At 44.2% G+C, this 11,077-nt stretch overlaps 1 protein-coding gene across 1 annotated transcript in view; it reads right to left on the reverse strand.

Annotated features, from left to right (window-relative positions):
* si (sucrase-isomaltase) overlaps window positions 1-11,077 on the reverse strand; it is an 83,389-nt gene that overhangs the window by 19,997 nt on the left and 52,315 nt on the right. Inside the window, exons 38-46 of the mRNA XM_060076236.1 lie at window positions 10,401-10,538; window positions 9,961-10,049; window positions 8,812-8,861; window positions 7,400-7,573; window positions 5,691-5,846; window positions 4,866-5,072; window positions 4,428-4,582; window positions 3,282-3,450; window positions 334-430 (exon numbers count right to left, since the gene is read on the reverse strand). Coding sequence (XP_059932219.1) covers window positions 334-430; window positions 3,282-3,450; window positions 4,428-4,582; window positions 4,866-5,072; window positions 5,691-5,846; window positions 7,400-7,573; window positions 8,812-8,861; window positions 9,961-10,049; window positions 10,401-10,538 — 1,235 coding nt within the window. The remainder of the gene's footprint in view (window positions 1-333; window positions 431-3,281; window positions 3,451-4,427; window positions 4,583-4,865; window positions 5,073-5,690; window positions 5,847-7,399; window positions 7,574-8,811; window positions 8,862-9,960; window positions 10,050-10,400; window positions 10,539-11,077) is intronic.

Consider the following 11,077-nt stretch of genomic DNA (forward strand, 5'->3'; position numbering starts at 1 on the left):
TGTTGCCAATGTTATGATTTAGATTTAGATTTAGATTAGGCTGCCATATATCTACATGTTTATACTAATGCATTGGCAATGTATAACACATATTTCGAGGTTATGTGTTTGTATAGCTGTGTGTACATGTGTTTCTATTTTGTGTGTGGGTGCGCATGTGTAAATGCATTCACATGGCATGTGTGTGTGCGCATGTGTATGCATGCGTTTGCGTGTGCATGTAAGTGTGTGCATGTGAGTGTGTGTGTGTGCGTGTGCGCGTGTGTGTGAGTGTGTGTGTGTGTGTATGCGCGTGTGCGTGCGTGCGTGCGTGTGTGTGTGTGTGCGGCTCACCCATCGCGTTGCTGTTCAGCAGCAGGACGCCGTGGGCGTGGGCCGTGGTCTCCAGGCCCATGTGGAAGGGGTGGACCCCGTAGCAGTTCTTCTTGTCCTAAGGGGGCAAATCAGGGGACAGCGTCAGCCCACTGACCTTCAAAACGTCCATCTCTGCGCAAACAGAGTGACAGACCATGGCGCATCTCCCTCTTGATGCGTCTGCCTTGAGTGCACAGGCACCTCCCCCACTGCTCGCCCCTCGGCCCGTTAAAACACTGAGTCACATTTCTTCTGTTTCTGCCGCATTTATTATGCTTAGGTGCACATCCGTCAATTGTTCATGTTTGTTTGCCTTTAATCCCCTCCACCTCCATCCTGTTTGTATGTACAGCTTTCTTTTTCCAATAATCATGCAAGCCCTATACTGTCAGAAGGGTTTTGTGTGTGTGTGTGTGTGTGTGTGTGTGTGTGTGTGTGTGTGTGTGTGTGTGTGTGTGTGTGTGTGTGAGTGAGTGAGTGAGTGAGTGAGTGAGTGAGTGAGTGAGTGAGTGAGTGAGTGAGTGAGTGAGTGAGTGAGTGAGTGAGTGAGTGAGTGAGTGAGTGAGTGAGTGAGTGAGTGAGTGAGTGAGTGAGTGAGTGAGTGAGTGAGTGAGTGAGTGAGTGAGTGAGTGAGTGTGTGTGTGTGTGTGTGTGTGTGTGTGTGTGTGTGTGCGTGCGTGCGTGTGTGTATAGTGTGTGTGTGTGTGTGTGTGTGTGTATAGTGTGTGTGTGTATGTGTGTGTGTGTGTCTGTGTGTGTGTGTGTGTGGTTCACGAATGTGCTTGAATGCCCTCTAATTGCCAAGAGGGCGTTGTGGTTCTCTGGATGTGGCGGTGTGGCGATGGAGACGGTCCTGGACAGATAAGGAGAGCTGGATGGATGACAGGCTGTTGGAGGGCTGCAGGGTAGCAGGGCTGCTATTGGCTGTCACTGCTGTGTGAGCCACCGTCATGGGCCTGTCACAGCGAGCCAGGGGCCTACACTTCTGCCATACAGGGACACTCTTATTCCGCGTCAAAAAAAGAGAAATGGCTGCGAATGTGCGCGTGTGTGTGTGTGTGTGTGTGTGTGTGTGTGTGTGTGTGTGTGTGTGTGTGTGTGTGTGTGTGTGTGTGTGTGTGTGTGTGTGTGTGTGTGTGTGCGTGTCACAGGACACATGCATCATGAGTCTGAATCAGAGAGGAGAAAGGTCATTTACTTGTCTGCTGACAACAAGTGACAGCCAATGAATAAGCTCCTGTGTTGTCACTCATGCGTTATGTGCTCCTTGCCTTGTGCAAAGACACACAGACACCATGGACATAGAAACACACAAACACACACAGACACCAACAACATACAAACACACACACCATCAACATACAAATACACAAACACCAATATACATGCACACACATGCTATTTCTTCTTCTTTTTATCTTCCCTCTCTTTTTCATTGGCAAAAAGTCTTAGTAGTATCGTAGAATGTTACATATCTGCTCTGTAGTCATCTAGCTGTTCACTTAGTCCACACTTTAGCTTTATATTTGGCCATCTCCTTAATAACCCCTCCACCCTATCAATCTCCTCTTCATCTCTCCGAAGGTCTTTTACCCACTCCACACCCTGTGGAGGTTTCTCTGACGGCTCGGCAATTAAAACCCGGTAATGCTGACACGAGCAAGAAGACGTCAACGCCGTATTCTCCTGACTCCAAAAGGAAAAAATCATGACGCTCCAAAACCCTTATTTGCGTCGTCCACGGCGCAGACAGTGAAATGGCCTTTGACAGAGTCGCGGAGGGTCTGCCACAGCCACTGTCGCCGTTAACAGTGCGCAGTTAATCATTTGAGAAACACTGATATCATGAGGGTCAATTCTATGTGTATTGTGTCTCACTCTTTTGGAGTTTAAGTAGAACTAATGGGCTGAAATGGGATGAGATGGAATTCTAAATGCATATTTTACATGCATGTTAAGATGTATTTTGCGAGGTAGTCGATGTTGTAAAGATATTATAAGTTACTGTACCATCACATAGTTTCTGCACTATCCCCATCCTGGTGTGTAAAGTTCAGTAAATTATTCATACATTCTCTCGAAAAAAACAAAACATCCTTTTAATCTCTGTTGTATGACACAAAGAAAAGGTGAACAAACCCAACCAATAAACGTTTGACCTCGATATGTTGGACCATCGTCAGATACTTTTGCACAATAACACTAAGGGGTTTCATAACTGTGCATGAGAAAAGTTGTCTCTATTGCTGCCTAAGGGATCACAGCTGGGCTTAGACAAAGGCATCAAAAGCTATTGTAAATGGCAAAGCAGTTTTTCAGCATGTTCTCTACACACCACACTACATCATTTAGCTTAATTTTATCATCTGTTTTATAACTTTGCTAAGCAGTCCTATAATAGTGCCTTGTTAAGGGAATGCTGTTACGTCAATATAAATAACGATTTGATTTCCCTATTTTGCTTTATGAGACTATATTATTTATAAGGTAATCCCATGCACCTGCAAGAAAATAGTTAGATTCTGTTTTTTCATCCTACAGTTATGCAGCCTCCTCATGGATGCCTATATGTAGGCTTTGGGCATGGGAGATCACACCCAGTGCCTTCTGGTTGGGGGAAGAGAACCTTAGTCACTCGACTATGCTGAACCTTGGGCTAATGCCCACCCTCCACTCCATTCTATCATAGTTAGATACACATATCATATATTTTTGAAACCTGTGAAAGTGTCCTTTAAAGGGAGCTAAACATTGCTAATGATACATTACTTGAGGACTAGCCCATGAAATAGCAAATAATATTTTTTGTGAATTACTGTCACCTTTTGCGATGCAGTGCATTGTATCGTTTAAAATTGCGATGTTCAAGAATCAAACATGTTTGTGTGTTTGTGTGTGTGTGCGTGTGCGTGCGTTTGAGCACTCACGCCAGGCGGCTGGTCCTTGGCGAACATGCCCCAGGTGTGGTAGTTGAGGTTGTGTCTGTAAGTCTGATGCTCCGTCTCGCCGAAGCCGTACACGTACTCCGAGGACAAACGCGTGGAGACCTGGATGAACATGTCTGAGAAGGTGAAGCCCGGCACGGCCGAGTCCCAACTGAGCATGGAGAGAGAGAGAAGGAGAGAGAGAGAGAGAGAGAGAGAGAGAGAGAGAGAGAGAGAGAGAGAGAGAGAGAGAGAGAGAGAGAGAGAGAGAGAGAGAGAGAGAGAGAGAGAGAGAGAGAGAGAGAGAGAGAGAGAGGAGAGTGAGGGAGAGAGAGAGAGAGAGGGAGAGAGAGATAGGTCTAAAGATATTTGCTTGACTGCAAATGGTCAAAAGCAGAGTGCAATAAGACTGCAAGAAGCAAAAGCATCTTACTCATTCAACCATATCTGCAGGGAATACAACTATTATTACCAAAACATACACACATGAAGCGAACAACTGTAAGTGGTGCTTCAGAGCAGAACAAAAGCAGACCTCACTGACCACTTAGCATGTGCTGTCCGGACCATGAGAAATATGAAAACACATTTTTTCAATTGTTAAATTTGTGACGTTAGATCAGTCACCTAGAATGAGTTTATTTCATGCATACAGACCCAGGGAGTTTGGTTAAACCCCATCTATGAAGGACCATAACCATATCACATAGGTTCAATGGCAGATATTATTGTATTGTTTTACTGTGTACATGTAAATGTTTTACCTTAGTTGCTGACAATGGACTCCTAGGAACTATGCCCTCTTCAAATATGCGACCGGCTGAGTGAGCACAACCAATAAATCCAACCCTTCTTGGAACCCCCCTTCATCGTGAATGTTTTCCTGTCAAAAGGCTTCCGAGAACTCCAGGGTCTCAGCGAGACCACGTGACCGCCCAGGTCCATTATAGCAACCCACAATACAAGCAGCAACTGTGAAATGAGATGTTGCACTTGATTTTCAGCACAAAAAAATTCCCTTCCGCCAGTCCAACCTGCCGCCACTTCCTCCTCCGAGCTCAAACATAATCCATGCCTACCAAAGCCCTCTAAAAAAAATCCATCTCTCCCCATGGACGTAGTAAAACCGACATCTGCTGCAGTACTCACATGGTGGTTTCCGTGCTCTTTCGGATCACCTTGATCCCAAAGGGCCTGTTGGTGATGACGACCTTGTACAGCCTCTTGGCCTCGCTTGTCTCTGGAGTGGCGGGGACGGAGAGAGGAACCGGGACCTCGTAGCGCTTGTTGGACGGATCCCAGATCTATCACAGACCACACATCATAGAGACACCAAGGATAGATATAATGGCCCCAAGTCGTAGTTTGTTTGTTGTGCGTATGTCTGTGACATAGTAAAGTACATATAAAGATTGGTGTCTGCAAGGAACCTAGATATGATTTGGTTTATATTTCTACTTGTGCTCCCAGCTGCAGGAACCCGAAGATAAAACAAGCACAAAGTGCGGCTTTTGCATAAAGATCACCTGATGAAAGATGGACACCACGCCACACACATACGTGGTGTCCATATACAACGACACACACCTTGAATTGCAGCATGTGTTCGCTGTGATAGCGGACCTCCACGCGGAGTTGGTCAATGTCCGGGGAGCCTGGGAGTCCACTGCTCCCATACTTCCCGTTTCTTGTGATGTCAAAGGTCATTCCCGAGTCTGCCTCGTTAATTATGGTAGCGCCGTAGCCGTAGTCCTCAGGATAGAAACACCATGGAGCGCCTGAACGGGTGGTAGGCTAAAAGGAACGGGGAAAGACAGCGTTTAGGGAGCATTCATTCTCAAAAGAATTAGTCATCTTTTGTAAATGGTAAATAGACTCCATTTATATAGCGCTTTTCTAACCAGTGGCCACCCAAAGTGCAGATGGCTGAAACGTTCACCCTTTCATGTACACATTCACTTACGATGGCAGTGTCAATCATGCAAGGCAAGCTCGTCGGGAGCAGTTAGGCGTTAGGTGTCTTGCCCAGGGAAAACCTCGACACTCAGCTAGGAGGAGCTGGGGATCGAACTAGCAATCTTACGGTTTCCAGCTAACTCGCTCTCCTGAGCCGCATGCCACCCCTCAATGTAAATGTGTTACGTGCTGCAATGGGATTTACTGGTTGGATGGAAGGGCGGATGGCGGGATGAATTGCTTGTTGATCAGGTGGACGAATGGATGGGTGGACAGATTAATGTTGTGTGGGTTTTCTGAGTCTATGTTGGTTTGAAGAATTTGCTGAATTGTGTGTGTGTGTGTGTGTGTGTGTGTGTGTGTGTGTGTGTGTGTGTGTGTGTGTGTGTGTGTGTGTGTGTGTAGGTGTAGGTGTAGGTGTGTGTGTGTGTGTGTGTATTCTGCTGTGTCCCCTACCTCCCAGAGGCAGCCTCTAGCCTTGCAGCTGTCCTCAGTGGCCACTTGGCCCTTCTGTGGGTAGCAGTCGAACCTCTGGTACTCAGCCCCCCCCCTTTGCCACGCCACCAGGTACGACTCACCCACAATCAGCTCCAGGCCGCTCACCACCAGCACCTGGCGCGTATGCAAAGCACAAATTAACAAATCGTATACAATATAATACAGTACAATATAATAAAATGCAATACTTGTACTGATACTAATGTAAACGTACCGACTGTCCTACTTATTACCAGGAGAGAGATTGTGGAGCCATGAACGTGGTGAATACAACAAACAAAACAACAACACACGCGGTAGAACAAGGAAAGAGACATGAGATTATCACAGAGAGCATCGGGGACGGGACGCACTAAAGTGAGTTCTATGCATTAAAGTGTAGAACACATGCTCCCCCCCCGCCGCATGTAAAGCCAGACAGAAGCGCTTGACAGTCCCGTTTGGCCGCTGAACGTGTTGCAAAACACGTCACGGTGCAGCTGTTGTAACATGCCAGCATCGCAGACGTGACCGCGACAATTGTTCTCCAGGCTGGTTTAGAGAGCAGGACACGTCGAGGATGATGGATGTGTTACAGGAAATGATTACTGCTATGAGTCATTGACAAGTGCTTACATGAGCGGTGGACCATACAGACCTTGAAGGGCAGATACAACCATTCACAAACACAGACAACCACGAAGACCTTCATACGCACCCACACACACCCCCCCCACACACACCCCAACACAATGGCAGAAACACAAAAGTGCACACCTGAACAAACCTGCACGACTTCACAAACACAATTGACAGCAGTTCTGACACCTTATTGCCGGATGTCCATAATGCCCAGGAAACGCTGTAAGGTCAAGCTCTTAATTTAAGTTATCCACCGCTATCTCTGCCTGTCTCTCTGTGTCTCGCCAACACACAGACAAACACATACACACACACACACACACACACACACACACACACACACACACACACACACACACACACACACACACACACACACACACACACACACACACACACACACACACACTTCTATTTCTGAAACTTAGGTTAACCTTGAGGAGTACAGCGTCATGGATATCTTATTGAAACAAATGGGATCAGCTTACAGTCCCCACCAATGTCAGATTCATCATGACTGCATAACGTGACATATATTTATCTATATAGATATATTTATAGCTATATAAAAATACGAAAAGTTACGTAACAAAATTTAAGTCAATAGATCATACATGTAAGAAACAAATGATTGGGTGTCGTTATCGAATTATAGTTATTATTTTCTTATTTTTATTTTCATATTAAGCATATGCCGAAGTAACCAACAATGTTTATAGATTAGTTTGTCGAATCTATAAATGTATTGATTCAGAACTGTGTCAAGGCAGAGGTGTGTCCAGTGATTGGTATTTACACAATGCTGTGGTAAAATAACAAATATTTATATATGTAAATATATAATTAAATCTGAATCTTAAGATATTAATAGATGCATATGTATATTTTTAAATTTATTTATTTTCTTGCCTTTTCTTCATTAATTCAATCACCAAATCAAGAACTTTTGCTATGATTGCCAGCGTGCTTTTGGGTGCTTGCCTAACCCCCCCCTGTTTGGGAGATTAAGCAGGCACAACGCTGTGGCGTCTGCGTGCAGCGCTCACCTTCTTGACGGCGTCGTAGCGGATGCTGTTTTCATTGAGAATGGTGATGGTGTTCCCGTGGGTAACCGTCACCAGCGGCGGGGGCTGTGGCACACCCAGGACCTTGATTTCCCCGAACACCAGGCCACCCAGGTCCTTGTAGCCGGCATGGGTCACCTGCATGGTCAGAACTCCCTGCAGCGGGACGACACCACGTCTCATCAAGCGGTTTATCCAGAGCGTGAGGCTTGCGTTAATGCTATTGTTTTTTAGGTGAAGATCGGTTATTCGACTTCAAAGAGACGATAGCTCATGTTAAGATACTCATAGGGATTTGCGATGGACTTACAAAGTACGTCTTACGGAGGTAAGAAGAACTTTACCTGTCGGTAACCAAGTAGAACTGTGCTCAGGGGATTGCCAGCGAAAGCAGTGAGGCCGGAAATCAAAACAAAATGAGGCTATAAATAGTAGGCCTAGAGCATACTTAGGAAAAGATATTATTGAAATTGAAGTATTGGCTTCTAGATGTGTCCTTTAGTTTCTTGACGACAAGCTCATATTTCTTGATGGATGGATGAGAATGTTTTGTCATTGAAATTAAAAGGTGATACAACCTCAAAGAAATTGATTTCCTCTGCAAAGATGGATCAAAATGATTCTGGGGAATTACCTTTCAGCTATTTGATCATAAGCTTGATATGCTGTATTGCATAGTGCTGAAAGCTTTTACTGAAACAATCAATGAGGAGCAGCGCACTATATCTCTTTCTCATAAGCAATGGCAATGACATTGATATTGACAATAGCAATATTTGATAAACAAATAATGATATCTATAATGATAATATAGTAATAATAATAATAATTATTATTATTACATTCACAATCATCTAAAAAATGTTGTGTCACTATGATCCTCTTCATCAACTGCCTCATCAGCATCTTCAGCATCAACTTCATTATCCTCATCCTTACCATCATCATCATCATCATCATCATCATCATCATCATCATCATCATCATCATCATCATCATCATCTCACTATAATGAATATCAACATATGCACTAAAGGGTCATCCTTATGAACCCGAGGCAAAGTCTCTAGTATTCTCTATACAGTGTCACAGTGTTCTAAACACATTTGAATCGGTAAGACCAAAATACCAAAAACAAGAGAAAACAAGTCAACGTTTGCATCACAAGCTTAGAAGGGATTTCACAGGTTTATATGAAGCAGGAACACAGCGCGTGACCCTGCATTGCTTTTTACATGGATCAATCTTTCTTGGTGTAAGAGGGAATGTTGTTGCTAGATTGGTGTCTATATTGTCTTGTGGTTCAAGACTCTTGATTGAAGTTCACAAGCAATGTGTGGGATGGATCTGAAAGCTGCGATGAAAGTGTGTAGGTTGAACAAAATACAACTCACATCATGAACAGAGAAGTTGTAGTGGATGTGGTTCCCATTTTCAACGGTTGCTGCAACAGAAGAGCATGACATTAAAGACTTTGTTACGCTTTTCTGTTTCTTTATTCCTTTTCCATGCCCCTTCCTTATTCCCTCCCACCTTGCGTCATGTTTTTCTCCTTTCCAAGTTCTTTAACCTTTTCCCCAAGTCCCTCCTTCCTCCCTCTCTCCCTAGCTCCATTTCTACCTACCTTGTTTTCTTCCTTCATGCATTCGTCCTTTATTCTCTTCCCTCCTTTCTGTGTATCTTATTGATTCCCTGGGTGCATTTATTTGTTTATGTTGTTTCTCTATTCCTTCCTTCCTTTTTCCGACCTTCCTTCCTTCCTTACTTCCTGCCTCCCTTATTTATATATTTTCTTGTTTACTTTCTTCCTCCATCCCTATTCCTATCTTCTTTCTTAACTTCCTTTGTCTTTTACTTATTTTCTACCTTCTTTACTTCCTTCCTCCCTAACTTATGTCCTTCCTTCTCTCCTTTTAACCTCCCTACCTTCTTTCATTCTATATTTCCTGTCTTTCTTCCATCTTTACTTCCCTCATCCTTTACCTCCTCCCTCCCTTACATACTTATTTCATTTCTCCCTCCCTCCCTCCCTCCCTCCCTCCCTCCCTCCCTCCCTCCCTCCCTCCATTCCTTCCTTCCTTCCTTCCTTCCTTCCTTCCTTCCTTCCTTCCTTCCTTCCTTCCTTCCTTCCTTCCTTCCTTCCTTCCTTCCTTCCTTCCTTCCTTCCTTCCTTCCTTCCTTTCTTCCTGCTTTACTTCCTTCCCTCTCCACTCCTCCAACTCCCATGTTCAGGCAATAGAAACACAATTCAAAGACACACAGTGTCTGTGACATTAGTCCGGCATTGATGTGACCAGACCCCTCCGGTTAATAGATACCCGCAGACCACCGGTGTTTAAAAACACTGCAGCCCCTTCAAGTGATGCTGTCTGCACTCTTTGAGATAAGCGCTTCAATTCAACGCTCATAAACGATGCCTATAATAAGAGGTGTAAACGGAGTTCACACAAACTCACACACACACACACACACAAACACATGCACACATGCACACGTAGAGACACACACACAGATAAACGAATCACAGTAAAAGAAAGCGATACCTCTGGAGTCTCCATCATCCCAGAATAGCTCCCCTACTGCGCGCTGGTTGTCGTCAAGAGCAACAATCAAACCCATGGGGTTACGCCGACTAGAGGAACGCACACAGAAGAATAGCTTGTTACATCCAGATACATGCCGGCGGATGAATACATAAATGGGCGCACACACACAGACAATGTTCGCATACACACGTTTTTATTTGGTATGTGCTGAAATGATTTATCAATGAATGTCTGTCTCTGTGTTTGTGTCTTTTGTGTGTGATTGTGTGCGTGTGTGTGTATTATGTGTGTGTGTGTGTGTGTGTGTGTGTGCGTATGTTTGTGTGTGTGTGTGTGTGTGTGTGTGTGTGTGTGTGTGTGTGTGTGTGTGTGTGTGTGTGTGTGTGTGTGTGTGTGTGTGTGTGTGTGTGTGAATGGGGATGTGTGCGTTTCTATACCTGTATGTGGTGGTGACAGCAGGTGTCTGGGTTGGAAGTATAGCCCCTCCTCTGATGTGTAACCCAAGCTTGTCCGCTGGTAGATACATGTCGAAATGCTGTTTCCTGGCTTTCACTAGGTCCCACTGATTAGACAGAACATAAAAAGGTTATTTATTTCCCCTAAAATGTCTGGCCTGGAGCCAGAGACTTTAAATGTGTCTCTACTGTGAGATGTACGCTGATGGATAGAAACTAGGAGTTGATTCCCCTAGATAAAGAATATAATAACGCTATTATGGGTCAAATAGTAGACGAATAGGAAAAATCCCATTTAAAAATAATTTGTAACATTTGTACTACAAAAACTACATCAATTAATGCAGTATTGGTATTATCATGAGGATTTGTTGATTATTATTTATCTTATTAGTAGTTGTATTGAAATAGTAGAAGCAGAAGTAGTTTGTCAGTGTAGGTGGTAGTAGTAATATGTATGTAGGGAAGTGTATAAATAGGAGTTATAAGTCTTAGGAGGTCTTGTATCCTTGGGTACAGTGGTCATTGTGCAGGATAGACTTCAATCACATTTAACATTGTGAGTTATAAACCCCCCAAAAAAGACAAAGAAAATCGAACAGATTGATTGGTTACTTCAGCGTGGAATCATGGAATCACAGACAGCGTCAAGTGTCATA

Source organism: Gadus macrocephalus, chromosome 16, assembly GCF_031168955.1.
Source record: "Gadus macrocephalus chromosome 16, ASM3116895v1".
NCBI classification, from domain to species: domain Eukaryota; kingdom Metazoa; phylum Chordata; class Actinopteri; order Gadiformes; family Gadidae; genus Gadus; species Gadus macrocephalus.